We start from the raw sequence: 18,678 nt of genomic DNA on the forward strand, positions 1-18,678 counted from the left end.
TAGAAAACATACATTCATGCCACAATATACTATATAAATTAATAAAATTATTCGTTACAACACATATTCATTTTGAACTGAAAACAGACAATACTATGTTAGATGCGAGTAGTAATAATAGTAGTAGAAGCGTCGCGATGAGAATGGCTATAGCTCATAGTAAGTGTTATAAATAAATACAACAAATGAACAAAGTGTATTCGTGTTTGTCATTTATATTGTTTTTCACAATATTAACTTCAAATTCCCGCGTGTTGGGCTAAACATGGCGGACGATTGCAGTACTTTATATATCTAGTGACTTTACCGTCGCTCGGTTTCTAAGAAGGGAGTTTGTCCTCCCTGCCCCTGGCTGAGTCTTTTGTTCGCCTCCGTGGCGATTAAATGTGGTTCCTGTAATTACACATATTTTTTATCTTGGATACTGCGTACGCGTAGTCCCTGTTTCTCTTTTATTTTCAAAATCGTTATGATTGGCGTAGGAGGAGTGTAATAACTCTGCTCAGAGCCATATATTGAATGAATGAATGAATGACTGAATAGCTAGTCGAATTATTTTATTTCTATATATTAATATGTAATAGGAGTTCTTTTGATCTAACATTGAATTATATTGTTGGAAAATGAAAATTTGAGCAAAATACACCGAGAAAATTCAAATAAAGTGTGTGTACACAGAAGACATGTTCCATAAAGTTTTGTAATAAAATCTGATTCTGAAATTGAAATGAATTCTGAAATCAATATAAAGATTAATTTAAAGTTAAGAACACCTAACAGATATTCTTTTAGCAATTCAAGAATCAAGTATTGATTCATTAGTGACATATTGTTTATTTATTTCTTATGATTATATTTTTAGTGACAAGATGAGTACACAAAATGAAACGTCAAATGAGCCGATACTATATGAATTATTGGAATATTTTGTACGAGAGCAAGAGCCAGAATTAATAGTAAGTAAAAAAATATTTTTTAACAAAAACTCACATTTTTAGAAAATTATAAGTTAAACTATATTTTATGTTTTAGAAATGTAAAAATGACACAGTTGTTCTCCCAGCTACTGGCACAATAAAAAATGCTCTAAGATATTTAAACAATAGATATTCCTTACCTGAAAGCATTTCCCATCAAGTTAGTCTAACGCTATCCTGGAAATTTGCTGTTGGGGATCATGGTCGTGTACTTGCTATCTTACAAGAAAATATTATTGAAATAAGAAAAGCCAAAGATGAATATTCTTCCATAATAGGCAAGACATCAGGTGAGAGATGTGACAATATCAATGCACTGACTATTTTTGAATATATCATTCACCTTTGTTAACTGCACATCATGTATGATGAAAATTATTTGATATTTCTTTTCTTAGCCCCTAAAGATGCCTTTCCACAATGGCGTAAACTTGCATGGAGTCCTGATGGAATGATTTTAGTGCTAGCATCTAGTACTGGTTATACATCTTTCTATAATATACTGGGGAATAATATTTTTAATATAAGCCCAAAGACAATTTCACAGAATCCTTACATTTTGGAAGCTGGTGATGCAATAGCATCTATGCTATTTCTTAAAACAAATGCAAAAAATGAAAAATGGACTTATGAATTTATTTTGATTACATACAGTGGACTTCTTAGATCCTATTATATTTCTACAACAGGCTTTAGTGCAAATTATGACTTTTCTTTTAGCAATTTTTACAAGAATGGCATTAATGCTGTTGTTTATGATGAGAAGCGTCATTTGTTTTATGTTGCTGGAAACATGATCACGCAAAAATTGACTGTAAATATTCTGATTTATAAATATTTATGTAAATGTAAATGTATATAATTCCACATTTTCAAATTTTTTCAGTCTACTGCATCAGAATCTGGGTTAACTTCATGGCGACCTTTAAATGACTATCCATACTGCAAATTATCATTTGCATTTGAAGATTCAGTCAGCAGCAAATCACGGTTTTCTATTTGGAATTTAATTCCTAGTTTCAGCTTTCAATTAGAGTCAGTTATATTCACGATAAAAATCTCACCTAATGGCGAATGTCTGGTATGCTTGCATACAGATGGTTCAGTTTCATTATGGGGACTACCGAATTTGATATTACAAAGAAAGTGGAAATTGTCAGAGCAACCGGAACACAATATACCTAATCCTTTAGGTCTTACAAAATGTAAAAAGTTTCCACCAGGTTTTACAGAATTTCATCCAGTAGATATTGGTTGGTGGTCTGATCAGGTAAAGTCTCATCATCATTCATGCATGTTGTATTATAAATTGAACAACTTGAATATTTCATATTTATTATAAGACTGCTTTTATAAAATATATATTTTTTAAGGCCATCATAATAGCTCGATATTCAGGATCTACATCAGTTTGCTCTGCATGGTATTTGAAGAATTTATTGGGTATTAGTCCAGAATTCTTAATGGGACAACCACAAGTTTGTGAACTGGGATCTGAGAAAGGATTCTTATGTTTAGATTGTGAAACCTTCATTACAAGTAAGAAACGAAGCAGGGAATCTAGTGACAGTCATTTACCAGGTTTGTTCTTACACATATATTCCTTTTTTGTTTTGCTTATAATAGTTATAATCTTATTATCATAAATGGGAAAAATTATAATAGTTATAATCTTTCCCATTTATAATATAATTTTTGAAAACCTGAAATATTAATGAAAACATTAAGCTTCAAATAATTTTAATTTTGCATGAAAGAAGCATCTTCAGAAAGCGAAAAAGATGACGATGAATTAGAACCTATGACAATATTAAATTACACCACGAATCTAGTTCAAAGTACACTGTATTCAATAACTGACATCGAGAGGTTTCAACCGAAGAGGAAAAAATTGAAAGTATTACGTCGTACTTATAGAATTTTGGGCTTAAAAAGTACGACACCAGAAGAACTTTATTCTAGGAAAATAGACATTGAGGTAAATTATCCCTTCATCAAATTCGGCTATACATATAACAAGAATATATCTTATCAGATAAGAAATTTAATATATATTTAGGAATATGAGGAAGCCTTGGCTTTAGCAAACACATATAATCTGGATACGGATCTCGTATATCAAACACAGTGGAGAAAATCAAAGTTATCTTTGAATGCTATCGCAGAACATTTGAGTAAAGTAAGCAAAAGATCTTGGGTCTTGAATGAATGTATTATGCGCGTTCCCGATACTATAGAAGCTGCGAGAGAACTGTTGAATTTTGGACTGCGAGGTGCTAATTTGGAAACTCTAATAGCGATTGATATTTGCGACAACGATAAATTTGTGATTCCCGATGCAGAGGACGATTGGCAATCGTTGGATGAAGATTCTGCGACTTTGCGGCAGGTGAGTAAGACTATCTGCAATAAATAGCATCATTAACATGTAATAGCATCATCATCATGTAAATTAATACGATCTGATTTATAAAAAATGCAGATGCAGAAAATAAACGAAATGCTCGAGCAGGTAGACATAAATAACTTGTCAGAGGCTCAGAAAAATTTGATCAAATATCGAAGAAAGCTTTTGAGTCACTTGGATAAATTACTTACATATGAGATTATACTGCAACCACCTCTTCAGTATGAAAAGGAATTTTATGAGAAGTTTCGAAGGTTATCGGCTATTGAAAATGCAATTATGTATTAACGTGTTTATATATATATATTTAAATAGCGATTGCTAAAATGTTATACATTGTTGTTTTATCCTGAATATTGTTTCAAGATTTGCTAAAGACGGAGATTACCGTGGAGTTGAAATTATGTTTACTTACTATGGAGAAAGTCTGATACCTCATTGGCTAGCAATCATCAGTTTTTTCCCGGAAACTTTAAATCCGTCGGATTACCAGAAGCTTTTACCAGAATGCGATTCTGAAGGTCAATTGTTTTTATTGAATCAATGTGAATTACGACAAAAAGATTGGTCGGAAAAACTTGAGTTCAACGAAGTGATAAACTTGGATGCTGACGATCGATCTGAAATATTGTATGAATTAGATCCTTCGTTATCAATATATAAGTGAGAAGCATTGTTACATTATTAGCTGCATTCTCTACAACGATTTAATGCAATTTTTATATATTTATTCTATACTGATTGAATAACCTAAAAGTCAATTAAGCATATTAATTTCACTAATTTTCATTTCTTTTTACTTCTAGAAACACGCAGCTAACTCCGGAGCTGTTACAGAAGTGGTACAAGATGCGTGCTTACGAAATAGAAAAAAACAGCTCGATGGTAGATAATGCTTTGCAACTAATTAAGATCGCAAAAGCTCATAAAATTAATGGCATGGAGGATTTATTGTTGGATTTGGAAACGTTGGACGATCTCGTGTATAAGGTCTACTTAGAAAATATATCGTTATATGAACTAGAAAAGTTGAGTAACGTGAAGAAGATAAAACTCTTAATGAGCACGTCGACCGAATCGAACTTTGTTGAGAACATAAGGAATCTCTTGCTGCCGTTTATCAAACGAAGACATCAATATTTGGTACATATAGATATTTTTTAGTTAAATCGAGTATGTGGATTCATATAATTTAACGTTGCCTAAAATTTTAGGGCGGAAATCTTGAGAAGCATCTACTGAGCGATTATCTGATTTGTTTGAGCAAAGATGACTTGATGCTTCCGGTGAAATTTTTCAAATATTTAAAACTGACGCAGGAAGCGGAGATAATACAAATGATAGACGATGTTACTATCCTAGCGTTAGATTGTATATGCGCTTGTGACGACCCTAATATGTATGAAAAAGCGAGGGAGATCTTAGATTCGTTACCAAATCATGATGGACATAGAACAAATGCAACGGGCAGCTTAGTGAAGGACGTCATAGATGAGCTCTTCAAGCTTGGAAATGAACTCTATTGTACCAAAGTCCTAAGCAAATATGATGTGAAAACAACGTTGAAATTTATACGGAAACATAAGAGTGATCCCGTCGTTGCTGAATCGCTATTGATTCAAATGGCGAGAAGCTTAAATAATCAGTATATAGAATGCATCATCATTTATAAAACATTTCTGCAAAAATGTAGTACAAGAACATATTTCTTTTTACAGATTTATACCTTCAGATGAGAACAAATGGCAGCAATTGTTAAGTGATATGTTGGTTTTACGCGGTATACTCCCCTGTATCGAAGTTGTTACCTGTTTTGAGATATACGTTTCCGCTCGTTTAGTCTCAGGAGTTAAAAGTATCATTCAGAATTGCTCTACTTTGATACAGACCAAGAGGAATGAAAAATCGCCGATGCATGTATCCTATGAGAAAGCAATTGACCTGATACTAGAAGCTACGAAAGAATATTTTAACAGCTCCAAAACACTCAACGATCCAAACATGGAATTAGCTAAGTAAGTAATTTCACTAATATATTAATATTCACACGATAATGTATATATATTTATTATACATAATATACATATAATAATATACATATAATATATATAATATACATATAATAATCGTTCTAGAGCTTGTCTTCTTCTTATGGAAGACGATAACGCGAAAATTAAGGAGGAATACGACCTCATTAAATCGCTCCAAATTCTGAACGAATTCAACGTTGATATATTGCCTCTGCAAGTTAGATTAACGGTAGATAGACTAAGTCTTATCGAACGTTGTTTAAATAATCAGAGGGATGCTTATAAAAGTCGGCAGAGATTGTTAATGTTGGCGGCTTATTTACGAATCGAAGGCAATAAAAATAAACTTCGCGAAGGAAAAGTTTTAGAACTAATAGCCAAGAAGGCAGTTGAGGTTAGACATGCTTTTTTTCCATACATGCACACACACACACACACACACACACGCGCGCGCGCGCACACACATACACATATGTTTACGATTTCGTTTTGATGTAGTTTTGAAAATTATGAAGCAACTGCAAGAATTGATAATATATTATTATATTTCTTATTTTGTACAGACTGAAAATTATAGCACATGTGCTACAATATGTACTCAATTAACACAAAGTAATTATCTTCCTGCCTGGGAAATTTGCCTGAATCTGGGGCGTTGTGATAATTATCAAGATTTAAAAGTCAGGCAAAAATGTCTGTGGTTTGCGATAAACAATGGTCCAAGCGATATATTGGGTAATGCCTTAGAACATATGTATTTGATAGAGATACAGATGCTACATAAACATTTGGAATTGTGGATGCCTTCTGTCGAATTGGAAGGCTCCCGAGATGAAGAAAGTGACGAGAGCGAAGATCATTTTACAGACGCTATGACAACGGTAAGAATTATTTCACAATGAAAGCGATGTTAAAACGTCAATATCTTCTCTTATGAAGTAACTATATTGCGCTTTACAGCCGCAAGTAGAAGTGAAGGAATTCGTACCGAAAATGTTGGAAACTTCCACGGAGATTGTTAAGAGCTCAGCTAGCATCATGAGGAAATCAACATTTCATTTAATCAAGAATATTAGCGACACTAGCTTTTGGAAGTCTAGACTGAAATTTAATTTTGCGAACGATTTGGAAACTGATGACCACTACGAAGACGCGGAAGAGCAAAATGAGACCAGCGAAGACGCCAACCGCCAGAGTTTCCCATGTTATTACGAATCTTTGCATGGAGTATGTAAGAAAAGTGCTAATGAACCGAGATATAATAAGTATTCTATGCCGGACATAGAAAATACAAAACTCAAATGTTGCCGTGCGCTTTTGAGAATAACCATGCTAAGCGAATCTTCCTGCTACGGATTGGAAATAAGCGACATCGATCATTGTATGTATCGCACATATGTTATAATTGTTTACATTAAGTTTAATTTGGATTATTTAACTACGTTTAAATTAAATTTAAACAAACAAGTTACATTTATGTGATAAGAATCGCGGGATTGTTTCATTGATTTCAGTACTCTTGGAATGTGCGAAGCATACTATACAAGATGATTGGCTATTAGGCATGTCGTATTTATTAAGTTTAAACAAGGATCACATCATGGATGTTCAGAAGATCTTCACGAATCTACCACGAAACGAATTGTATATACAAACCGCTCTCTATTACTACTTGTTGAAGTTGTATAAAAAACTGTATACCGATTGTGAGAAGCTGTATTTATATAGTCCGTTGAATTTAATAACGAAGATGACGGTCGTGGCACGAACGACCGAAGAATGCGATATCGTTGAAGCACTACAATATTGGCAGAGTTATTTGCTCGGTGGCGCGCAGGTTGCTAAAACGGAGGAGATGGAGAAGAGATACAGGAGTATGCTGCAAGTAGAACAAAGTAGTACCTGTATACGTCATGAGGAAACTGCGAAGAAGTTTATTATTGAGGAACAAGAATCCGTGGAGCACGTCGATATTAATGATACTCTGATCGCAAACTCTGACGAAGATGAAGAATCGACCGGTGTTATTGTCTCGAATGAAATCGATATCGTAGACGTCAATAACACCCCGATCGCAAACTTCAGTGAAAATGGGAATTTAAATAAAATCACTGCTCCAGATGAAATTGACACTATAGGATGGACAGATGATTGGGGTGATTTCTCCGATGATAACATGGAAGCAACTAGTGATAAGGAGCATAAAATTAATTCTGAAGAAACAATGCGTGAAGAAACTGTGTCCTTTCTCTCTCCCATTCATGGTGTTGATCAATGTGTCACAGAGGAAGATCGATTTAAATTATTCCACAGACTATTCAATCAAATCGATCACTTAGAACGATATCGAAAACTGAAGAAAATCATTACAGAATGGCCGAAATTCAACATGCCAGATCATATCAGATTAGATAATCATCCGATTCTAAAAATGATGAAAGCAATAATTCCGTTAATCACGAATGCGAATGAGACGGATTTCGAGAAGAGAATATTGCAAGAACACGAAGAGCTTATCGGTTTATTGGCGTCCAAAGAGGTAATTTAACGAGTCGCGTCTGTCGCATCTTTTCTGTAGTTATGGTTAATTAATTATTATTTACCTGAATGTTTTATAACAGATACTTAGGCAATTTGTAGAAGCCGAGCAGGATCACATTAGTTTCGAAGAAAGCCTTTATATAAGATTATGTTCTGACGATGTGTCTATGCAGAAAGAGGCAGTAAATCTTATCAAACAACGACAACAGGTTAGCTTGTCTTATACAGGGTGAAGAAAAAACCCGGGGACCCCTGACAATTTCGAAAACTATACACTTTATAAAAAAATGTTTCAGACAAAAGTTGTAGCGTTGAAAAAGATCTATTTACCGATCTTAACAATTTGACCTTGGGTGGTGTCATCAAGATCAGGACAAAGTCACCTCGGATTTTTTAAATGGAACCCCCAATTTTTTATTGCATATTCTTATAGCCCTTCTTCAGACCTTTTCAAAGCATTATGGTTTTATCCAATTTGAATAAGCTGTTCCGAAGTTATCGAGTTTTTTAAAGTAAGATATCTAGCCAACTAAGGCAAGATCGAAGGATGATCCAGCCAACTAAGGCAAGATCGGAGGATGATCCAGCCAACTAAGGCAAGATCGTAGGATGATCCGGCCAACTAAGGCAAGATCGGAGGATGATCCAGCCAACTAGGGCAAGATCGGAGGATGATCCGGCCAACTAAGGCAAGATCGGAGGATGATCTAGCCCAGAGCTGGACACGATCTGCACATTTCGGTCGAAATTCAGTAGGTGACGCCTACCGTCCCCCTCGCACCGCTCCGCGCTCAACGGCCGGGGCGACGATCGCGCTGCACTCAGGCCCGTCGCTATATAAAAAATCAACTGCGGCGTCACATTATCATTAAAATTGTTTCCTCGTTTAATAATCACTTACAAATCACTTACAAATATATATGTTTACGTGTTTAATACATATATATATTTTTTTTATATATATAAACGCATACACACAAACGCATATATATATATATATATAACGCATAAAAATATATATTTTAAAGTGACTATTAAACGAGGAAACAATTTTAATGATAATGTGACGCCCCAGCTGATTTCTTATACTGCGACGGGCCTGAGTGCACCGTGATCGTCGCCTCGGCCGCTGAGCGCGGAGCGGTGCGAGGGGGACGGTAGGCGTCACCTACTGAATTTCGCCTGAAATGTGCAGATTGTGGCCAGCTCTGATCTAGCCAATGCGTTCTCGTTCTGAAAGACTTGCCATATTGACAAGCAGAAGTGGTAAGTCTAATCGACTAAATTAATATTTGGATCAATTCAAAGTTATTCTAAAGACAGTGCTAAAGAATAATAATGAGCACGGAATGAAGTGCACTTAAGTCAGCTTACAACTAGCTTCAAACTGTTTCTTAATAATTTTCAAAAAAATAGAGGAATTTCAGTCGAGTTTGCGATTCACTAAATTGTAATGAGTATTAAATGAGTAAATGGAAGAAATAAACATCGAACAGCAGAATATTCAAATAAATAAATAATTGAAATAAATCAATCAACGAAATTAAGACAAGCCAATAGGAGCCAACGCCTGGAAGTTAGTCGCGCAATTATTTTTACGAGTTGGCTGGATCATCCTCCGATCTTGTCTTAGTTGGCTCGATCACTCCGACCTTGCCTTAGTTGTCCGGATCATCCTCCGATCTTGCCTTAGTTGGCTAGATATCTTACTTTAAAAAACTCGATAACTTCGAAACAGCTTATTCAAATTGGATAAAACCATAGTGCTTTGAAAAGGTCTGAAGAAGGGCTATAAGAATATGCAATAAAAAATTGGGGGTTCCATTTAAAAAATCCGAGGTGACTTTGTCCTGACCTTGTTGACGCCACCCAAGGTCAAATTGTTAAGATCGGTAAATAGATCTTTTTCAACGCTACAACTTTTGTCTGAAACATTTTTTTATAAAGTGTATATTTTTCGAAATTGTCAGGGGTCCCGGGGTTTTTTCTTCACCCTGTGTATTAGACTTCGAAATTGAACGAAGTTAATAATTTTATGTAAATAAGAATTTTAATTTTGCTTAATTTTCCAATGTTATTTAATTCTTTTCGTACAGGCCATTACGTTGCTACCATTGGTGCTAGAGAAACTTTTCCTAAACGACCTAACAGCATTATTTCCACCAAATCACGCTATATACAATCAGATAATCGAACATGTTTTTATGAATGAATCTTTAGTCGATATCGAGAAAAATGCAAGATCACTTATACAGGAATTGAAGAAACGGAAATATATACTGGAGGCTTTGAATATTATAAGATTGATGGAGAAAATTCCGACGGCCTTATGTACATTCGATGTTTGTTTCCAGCTGCTAATGGAAGATTAAGTATGTATTCCAGCTATAAAAGAACTGTGATTTATGTTATTATCAAGCTCATTTTAAACGGTTTATTTATGAGATGAATTAGTATTGGATGGATTCTATTTACGAAAGACATACATATATGTATGTCTCAAATGCTTATGTGTATATTGTATATAAAATTTGTATTCAAATGATATTCTATTGCGGATTATAGGTTTAAATTTAAAATGAAATTTATAAATAACTTTATATAAAAGATTGAATTTTATATATAAGTTATTTCGAAAAAAATATTTATATATATATTATATATTTTATGCTTTATATCTTGCTTTTGTATTTCAAACTTACGCATGTTACATTGAATTTAAAGTTCGATATTTGCAGATTTCACGAAAATATGAAGTATTTGTCACACAAATACTTCTTACTTATTTATTCTAAGCATTTTATTTGTTTGTTACGCATATAGAAATTGTTAAAAGACGAAACAACTTTAAATTTGCTCTCGAAACATCACCCATTTCCTCATGTTTACACAGTTTTTTTATCGACTGCGTATATTAAAACGTTTATATTTCTTTTGTATATATAAGAAAAGCGCATTATATATATATATATATATATATATATGCAAAGGGGAGGGGGATAGGAGAATTATTTGTAAATATAAATATAATTATATAAAACAAGGAAATCCGATTGTGTATGTGTGCCCTTTTCCAATCGATTTACCGCTAACTCACTGTCTGTGAAGAATTCATTCATGAAATGGCGGTAACGGGTTAACGGGCAGCCTCGTGTGTCAGTGTTTCTCAAACCAGCCGACCTGCTCATTCGAATGAATTCTTGGAAATTCACACACCTAAATTACACACGTTGCGTTACGCGTATCTCCCGCGGTTTTATCAATTCCGATAAGAGCGACTCTAGGCATTGCGATACGCTCTGCTTCGTATTGCGCTGTGTCACCGTCCTCTACGTACAATTACCGTCAATGTAAATATGATTGTGCGTTTGCACCCTACCATTGTGCCATACGTCAACGATGATTGAGCGTCGACTACGCTACTCGCTGCGCACACGACCGTCCGCCTAACTTAGTAAACTGCTCCCTCCGTCTGAGAACTTTAGTGTGTCGCTTCCTTTGGCTGAATAAACACGTCCGTCGGGTAAGTGATACGTTTACACACCCGTGAATGCGAATTCTCGCTTGCTCTCGCGCGATTTATCACGTCAAGACGCTCCAGATTCTCTTATCGGTTTTCACCTGAAAGGATCACGACAGGGTAAAGTATTTTCTTCATTTCAAATTCATCCACCAATTGCTTCACACGTCTTACTAATCGCTCCTCACCGTCATGTAGATTACATTCGTTGTACTTAAAAATTCATTATACATACATAAAGAGTATAAATAAATTAATATAACGGACAATTAATAGCGAACAAATATCAAGCCGAAATCGCTCGAACAGACGCATCGTTATTTAGCGATCGCAACGATATCAACTTCGCGCGCGCCCGCGCAATTTTTATTAATTCACTTCAATTTACCTTCGATATTTTTCAAGTTTCTCTCTTTTTCTCTTTCTCTTATCATCCCGAGTCCGGCATTATTTCGCTCGATTCGCCGACCGATAAATTATTCTTATGCCCACGTCGACGCGCTAATCCGTACGCCACGGACCGTCCATCCACAGTGCAATTTAACGATTAATCGTCCACGTTGAACAAAGAAGCTATCGTGGCGCGGCGAGGGTTTTATCCGCTCGTCCAAACGCCCTCTTCACTGCGGAACAGATATATTTCTCTTTTTCATCGACTCGGCGCTATGCCCCCTCACTCTCCCTTTAATAAGCCGCGGCTATTTCTGTGCAGCGCGTGGCGTCGTGTCGGCCAGAGGCAGCCAGCATGGAGTACAACGACACGTTGCTGATACCAGGCCAACGCATACGTCCGCCCGTGACGGAGGAGATCGCGGCGGGCCTGCTAGAGCGTCTGTACGGCATGAGGGCGACGAGCGTGCGCGAGCTCGATGCTTACGACGACCGCAATTATCACGTGCTGTGCGAGGAGACGCACGCGAACCCGCACGTGGCCAGCCCGGAGAAAGCCGGCTACGTCCTCAAGGTGATCAACTCGCTGGACTCCCGCAAGACCGGCGTGATCGAGGCGCAGAACGAGCTGATGATCTTCCTCAATCAGCGGGACATATGCTGCTCGTTGCCAGTGAAAAATCTAAACGGCGCCTATTTTTCCTTAGAGAAGCTGAGAAGCGACAGTACGGAGAGGTACGCCGTGCGGCTGTTGGTTTACCGGCCCGGCGAGCTTCTTCATCGCGTGAAAATGACCGGCGAACTGCTGCGCAAAGTCGGCGGCTACGCCGCCAAGATCGACGAAATCCTCGTAGGCTTCGACCATCCGGCTTACTATGACCACAGAACGCTGTGGATGCTCACCTCGATACCAAAACTGCGGCAATTCACGCACGCGCTCAAGAGCTCACTGGACAAGCAGCTGGTGCACGATGTGATCGTCAGCTTCGAGAAGAAGGTGCTGCCGGTCACGGACCAGCTCGAACAGGGAGTCATACACGGCGACCTGAATGAACACAACATCATCGTGAGCCCTGACGGCGAAGACATAGTCGCCGTGATTGACTTCAACGACTCGCAGAGGACTTGCCGCGTCTTTGAGCTCGCTATCGTTCTCTGCTACATGATCCTGCAAGCGGTCGACGTGGGGATGGGCAAGTACGTCGTGGAGGGCTATGAGCGAATAAAGAAGCTGAGCGACGTGGAGAAGAGGATTCTCAAGGTCAGCGTGTGCGCCAGAATGTGCCAGAGCCTGGTGATGGGCGCTTACGCGCATCTGCACGACCCGCAGAATCAGTATCTGTTGTCCACGCAGAAAACCGGCTGGACGTTGCTGAAGAGACTCTGGCCCATGCATCAAAACGATGTGATGCAGGCCTGGGGCTTGAGCAATTCCTAAACGGACACTCATGAGCGATCAGCCGATTAATTTGTCGAGTTACGCGATACGGCAGACGATGGTAACGAGTTATTCTTGGGAACAGCCTGACGCACATTTTTCTGAAAATGTCAAACTAATTAATTGGATTCCGTTTATTTCGGGCCGCCGCTTCTTGTCACGAATTATCTGGACAACAGATTGAGAGAGGTGACCCTGGTCGCCAGCAGATTGAATGATCGAATCAAATCAACACGAATCAAACGCAGAGTAGTTCACAACGCAATATCACATTTGACACAATCGTAATTGTCGATAGATAGCATTTACTTCTTTGTAACAGTAATTTTACGTCAGTGAATTTGCGTCTAAGGACGCGCGCTGGCTCACCTACCATCAGTACATTAAGGCGTAACAATGGTCAATTACGGAAGCAATAATTCTACGATATATACAGTCGATTATATGTACGACGGTTTGTAAGATATTTGAAAATATAAAATATAAATTTCAAAGAAAGACATATTTTTACGACCGTTATTTTTAATGCGTTTCATACAATCGAGGATCGTGAACTTAACGAAGGGCATAAAGTGGGATCATAAGGGAGGATTATGGCATGTGATACGTATTTAAGAAGCAGTTTCATAATTCTAATCCACTCAAATAAACTTTAACGAGAATAACTGCAGTATTGTGCAGTGATATATCCTCTTGTTTTATTCGCATTTAGGCAGTTACATATTTACATAGATATAATGAACAGAGTAATGCTTACATACAGTACTAAATGTGTGTTTGTGTGTGTGTTTGTGTGTATGTTTGTGTAGCCATTTTACATACCTACATCGTGATATATACAAAAATGTGTACGTGTGTGTTTTTGAAATTCATTTTCCCTTTACAGAACTGTCGTGTCGTTATGTCGATTAACTTGGAAAACAACTTATCCCTCGAATCGATACTGTAAGTCGACCTGATAATACGCCGCAGTAGCGTGATCATAAGATAAGTATCAATAATTCAAGTATCTACCGAAAAAGAAAAAAAAAAAGATGACAATAGAATGTGGTATATGACGCGGCAAGCATACTTTCCTTCGCAGTCTGCTGGCCGCCGCGTGATCATACGCGGGCATATATCAGAAATCGCTTGTATTTTCTCCCGATTGAGAGAGTGTGCGTCTGGCCGGAAGAAATACTTCCTGGCTTCCGATACGCGTACCGCGATACGTAATCGAAAAGTAACGACTCACCGTACATTTTCTTTACGTCATTCATATCAACATATAAAGTCATACTTATACGCGTGCATCTCGATAATTTGTTTACGTAGCGTAATATACCTTTCATTCTCTTCATTTCTTCTCTCTTTTTTTCTTCGACTTTAATAATATCCTAAATTATATATCTCTTTTATTTCATTTATACGTCAGCTCGTCTTTATTCTTTTTTTTTTGGCAAACTGCTTAACTGTGTCGAGGCAAATTCGTTGATAGCGAAAATCTGTTTACAATCTCGTCAAATCATATTACTGTTCAAATATGTAACTTACAGATGCCGTGAAGTGGGGAGAGGAAAGGGAGGAGGGATAGGGAAGAGCAAAAATGCACTCGTAAGTTTTCGTATTTTTAACAATTGTGAAACAACAAGAAAAGTTCTGTTGAGAAAAACGCATCGTCTCGTTAATTGAATATTCCATGTGAAATGGAGCCGCGGTTAATAACGAATATCGAGATTACACAAACTGTGAATATCGAGTACACAAACTGATTAATACAGTAATCGCAGATTTCAGAGAACAATTCCGTGATAATTTGTGAACATACTTGACGACGGATATCACCTTTTTTTAAAACTAGTTTCGCTGATGTGCACGATATTTCTACGAAAAGAAATTTCGGTAGCGCCTATGATGCGTATAATTGACCAAATCTTCGAAAATAATACGTGAATAATATGTCAAGAGGATCGAATTTGTATAAAATTTTACAACACAGATGTCGTCTTTTGCACGAGGGATCGTTCCTATTTGAAAACATTGAGTTACAAGTTCTACCGATAAGTTTCACACGAATGTACAATAAATAAGTATTCATAACTGTTGAGAAGGAGTGCTTAGTAAATAGGTAGAGGGATGAAGTGATTATATATATATATATAGAGGCACGTAAGTAATATCGGACCCTTCAACCAACAACGAAACAATCATGTTCACGAATTTTCGCCAGAGAGATTATTAACAAAATATTATATTACAATACTTATGTATTTTTATTGCTTAGGATCTATTGGCGTAAGTTTTTGCCCGACGGGACGCTTATAGACGCATCATGATTCAATCGTAACTTATATTCTTACAAGTAACGTTTTATATATATATATATATATATATATATATATATATATATATGTATATGTATATAATCTTCCATTTGCATAATAATTTATATCGAAAAGAAGATACAATTAAGGAACGGATAACACGTTAATATATATATATATATATATATATATATATATAAATACGGAAAAAAAGAACACGTTCGCGGAAAGTACATCTTTACTGGTTTACAGCGGAATGTAAAGAGAGATGATTCTTTGGAATGTGACGAAATTCTGTTTTATGTTAATGCCCAAGAAGAATCTGGTGTACGAGAAGACAAAGCAGCGCCTCGAGGGGAATGAATCTCCCCGCGCTTGAGAAATCAATAATCATAATCGATCGATCGTGCGCTCTCTCTCTCTCTCTCTCTCTCTCTCTGTCTCTCTCTCTCTCTCTCTCTCTCTCTCTCTCTCTCTCTCTCTCTCTTTCTTATCGCGGGAAGGAAGCGTAAAAAAATAAATCCCGACGAGGAATCGATTCTCTAACATACTTGCGACGCACAGCACAATTCAACTATGCCTCGCAACTTTCCGTACTCAGCCTGTCTTTTTTTCTCTTTTCTTGTTTTTTTGTTTATTAAAATTTGAATATCATTCCGCTTAAAGCCATTTCCCGTGCAATCCAAAGCACCAACACCGACAACATGTAATAATGTGTGTCGTTTTCAACGGTACGTCGCGATAACGGCTTTCTTCCTCCCAAAACGTAGTACGTTTTGTACCCCGCCCTTTCCCTCTCTCTCTCTCTCTCTCTTTTTCTCTCTCTCTCTCTCTCTCTCTCTCTCTCTCTCCCTCTCTCTCTCTCTCTCTCTCTCTCTCGCCTTTTCTTATCAGACTATAACAATATAACGCTCTTTTTAACTTTCTTGGACGAATGCCAAATTTCCATTTTTTTCTTTATCATTATTTTTTTTTATTTTTCTTTTAACTAGGAGCAATGAGCGCGCGCGATTAGGAATCGCGTCAAACTACGTGTGAGATATACGTTAGAAAATTATGGTTTAATTAGGAAACTGTCGAGATTGATGGGTTCGTTTTCTTTCTCTCTCTTTTTTATTCGTTCTGTTGCAAGAAGATCATCCACAGCGAAGAAGAAGACGAATTCTTGCAACGATACGACAAGAAAACTATTACGGCGAAGTAGTTTTGGTCAACTCCTCTCTCTCTCTCTCTTTCTCTCTCTCTCTCTCTCTCTCTCTCTCTCTCTCTCTCTCTCTCTCTCTCTCTCTCTCTCGCTTTCTCTCTGATTTTCTTTCTCTCTCTCTTCCTTTTTCTCTCTCAAAGAATATCCTTTATAAACCGGATATCGTGCAACATGATTCGATAGTGATACGCTTCCTTCGCGTGTTACAATTTAACTAACAACGGGCGTCCCGAGTGCGTTTTACATGTCACTAAGTAATTCCCCGACTAATCGTAATTTACACTTCTTGTGTCTTGCGCGCACTCCTCATGGTCATCATTATCGTCGTCGCCATCGTTATCGCCATCATTGTCATCATCATTATCGTCAATGTCATTGTTCATCGTTTGTCTAATCCTCATACATCAGTCCGCAATCAATTCTCCCGGACCTAGCGACACGATGCGCAGCACTGTTTCTTGTACAGCGGCACCTTGCACATGTTCATTATTTTCACTCTGCTGCACAGTTGCGAGTGATCCTTGCAGTCCTCTACAAATGTACGAACGGAACAACATTTGTTAATCGCAGTGTTCCACTTTGCATTATGTGTATATTAACGCGAAATTAATGTGTAACGACGTGACGTGATGAGACAAATATCAATTACGACTGTGCGTGTGCGTACGTGCGTGTGTGCGTGCATGCGTGTGTGTGTGTCTAATTAGCTGTAGAAACTATGTTCCTACGGTAAATTGAAAATTCGTGAGTACTGTATTGTCAGAGAAATTGGTGTGATACAAATATTCTCTGAAAAGACCTACCCGGCGATTGAGGACAAGGCGAACCCCTGCAGGTTTTCATCACAGGCGGTCGTGGTATGTCTCTGCAGGCGTTACCCGCCGGCTTCTTCGTGCCAAACCAGACGCACTGTAGAATCCTGTATTTGATGCCGTCTTCTTCGCAAGACGCAGTGCACTGCATATCGTAAGGTGCCGTTAGAACAAAGATCATCATCACATAGTATGTACTAATCTTAGTGACCTTCATAATCTTATCAATCTTAGTAATTCGATAATATATTAGCTTAATAATTTTATTAATCTTAGTAATTTAGTAATGTATAAATCTTAGTAATTTTACTGATCCTAATTTCTTACTCTCAGTAATCTTAAAAAACATCATCGCGGTAACTCCGTGGTGACCGACACTTCCTGATCGCTCACCTCCGACCACTCGCCGACCCGCCAGACGCCCTTGCAAGCATCGTTATAACACTCCTGCCTCTGTAGTGGCCTTGTGGCTTCGTCGCACTTGCTCGGGTCCAGCAACGTGACATTCTCCCGATCGTCCTCCGACACCAGGCGACAACTGATGTCCCGCTTCTGCATGGCCGTCTTCCAATTGAAGCACCTCGACGTCTCGCACGGGGTCCATTCGGTGGTATGCCACTGAGGACATCTGCCTATGCCGCAAGGTCTCACTTTCTGCGGCATCGGATGACCGGCGTCCTCGCACAGCGTCGCGCCGATCACCGTACTCGGCGAGACGCGTGTGGAATTGCCGTCTAAGGTCGCCGTGCGAACTGTACACTGTGCGCCTCGCATCTATGCAAAGAAACACCTCGCAATACATGTAACTTCGACGCCCCAAATTAATCGCTATCGCAATATTGTAATAATCGTCTTTTAGTTTCCTTTTTCTTTTCTTCGTACGAATCAAGTTCGCGGTCAAGTACTCATAGTACTATTAATCAGTGGCACTTCCGCGTGATATCGCGTAGTATTGTGAGAGAACGAAACTTTAAATACCTGAGAGTACACGTCTGATGATAATCGATCATTTCGACATTCGCTAGGATCTCAAACTTGTAATTCGTAGCTTCAAGC

The 18,678-nt window shown here is 37.8% G+C and overlaps 3 protein-coding genes across 11 annotated transcripts in view; 2 read left to right on the forward strand and 1 right to left on the reverse strand.

The window, feature by feature from the left end:
• The first annotated feature begins 320 nt into the window (after nucleotides 1-320).
• On the forward strand, nucleotides 321-10,531 carry LOC105181852 (neuroblastoma-amplified sequence). 6 transcript variants are annotated; one of them, XM_019840674.2, is made up of 19 exons: nucleotides 321-395; nucleotides 863-956; nucleotides 1,033-1,267; nucleotides 1,376-1,791; nucleotides 1,864-2,247; nucleotides 2,351-2,558; nucleotides 2,735-2,955; nucleotides 3,037-3,366; nucleotides 3,460-3,665; nucleotides 3,751-4,047; nucleotides 4,191-4,527; nucleotides 4,599-5,029; nucleotides 5,103-5,399; nucleotides 5,520-5,808; nucleotides 5,978-6,295; nucleotides 6,375-6,795; nucleotides 6,929-7,953; nucleotides 8,036-8,164; nucleotides 10,052-10,531. In XM_019840674.2, the coding sequence occupies exons 1-19, from the start codon at nucleotides 385-387 to the stop codon at nucleotides 10,325-10,327; spliced, it is 5,925 nt and encodes a 1,974-aa protein (XP_019696233.1). In that variant the 5' UTR covers nucleotides 321-384; the 3' UTR covers nucleotides 10,328-10,531. The 6 variants fall into 6 exon arrangements, with proteins under 6 accessions (XP_019696233.1, XP_019696302.1, XP_019696255.1 ...); XM_019840743.2 differs by having other exon boundaries at nucleotides 353-428; XM_019840696.2 differs by having other exon boundaries at nucleotides 359-762; nucleotides 3,751-4,014.
• LOC105182569 (hydroxylysine kinase) lies at nucleotides 10,145-13,803 on the forward strand. 3 transcript variants are annotated; one of them, XM_019840788.2, is made up of 2 exons: nucleotides 10,145-10,327; nucleotides 12,188-13,803. In XM_019840788.2, exon 2 carries the CDS (start codon nucleotides 12,221-12,223, stop codon nucleotides 13,301-13,303), a length of 1,083 nt encoding a protein of 360 aa, XP_019696347.1. In that variant the 5' UTR covers nucleotides 10,145-10,327; nucleotides 12,188-12,220; the 3' UTR covers nucleotides 13,304-13,803. The 3 variants fall into 3 exon arrangements, with proteins under 3 accessions (XP_019696347.1, XP_019696366.1, XP_011138439.1); XM_019840807.2 differs by lacking the exon at nucleotides 10,145-10,327 and adding an exon at nucleotides 11,041-11,478; XM_011140137.3 differs by lacking the exon at nucleotides 10,145-10,327 and adding an exon at nucleotides 11,043-11,595.
• A 3,080-nt stretch (nucleotides 13,804-16,883) lies between these two features.
• nolo (ADAMTS-like no long nerve cord) overlaps nucleotides 16,884-18,678 on the reverse strand; it is a 266,805-nt gene continuing 265,010 nt past the window's right edge. For both annotated transcript variants that reach the window (XM_025299459.1, XM_025299460.1), the window contains 3 exons: nucleotides 18,016-18,396; nucleotides 17,614-17,767; nucleotides 16,884-17,341 (listed from right to left, as the gene is read on the reverse strand). In XM_025299459.1, coding sequence (XP_025155244.1) covers nucleotides 17,241-17,341; nucleotides 17,614-17,767; nucleotides 18,016-18,396 — 636 coding nt within the window. In that variant the 3' untranslated portion in view covers nucleotides 16,884-17,240. The remainder of the gene's footprint in view (nucleotides 17,342-17,613; nucleotides 17,768-18,015; nucleotides 18,397-18,678) is intronic.

The sequence above is a fragment of the Harpegnathos saltator genome, unplaced genomic scaffold, assembly GCF_003227715.2.
Source record: "Harpegnathos saltator strain DR-91 unplaced genomic scaffold, Hsal_v8.6 scaffold28, whole genome shotgun sequence".
NCBI lineage: Eukaryota > Metazoa > Arthropoda > Insecta > Hymenoptera > Formicidae > Harpegnathos > Harpegnathos saltator.

Bases quoted from the DNA above. Each gene is read 5' to 3' on its own strand.
- LOC105181852 (XM_019840637.2), top strand. From the start codon at position 728: ATGAATTCTGAAATCAATATAAAGATTAATTTAAA. The intron at 2,956-3,036 runs GTAAATTATCCC...ATATATATTTAG, and splicing joins CTAGGAAAATAGACATTGAG to GAATATGAGGAAGCCTTGGC. The intron at 3,666-3,750 runs GTATTAACGTGT...TATTGTTTCAAG, and splicing joins GCTATTGAAAATGCAATTAT to ATTTGCTAAAGACGGAGATT.
- LOC105182569 (XM_019840788.2), top strand. From the start codon at position 12,221: ATGGAGTACAACGACACGTTGCTGATACCAGGCCAACGCATACGTCCG.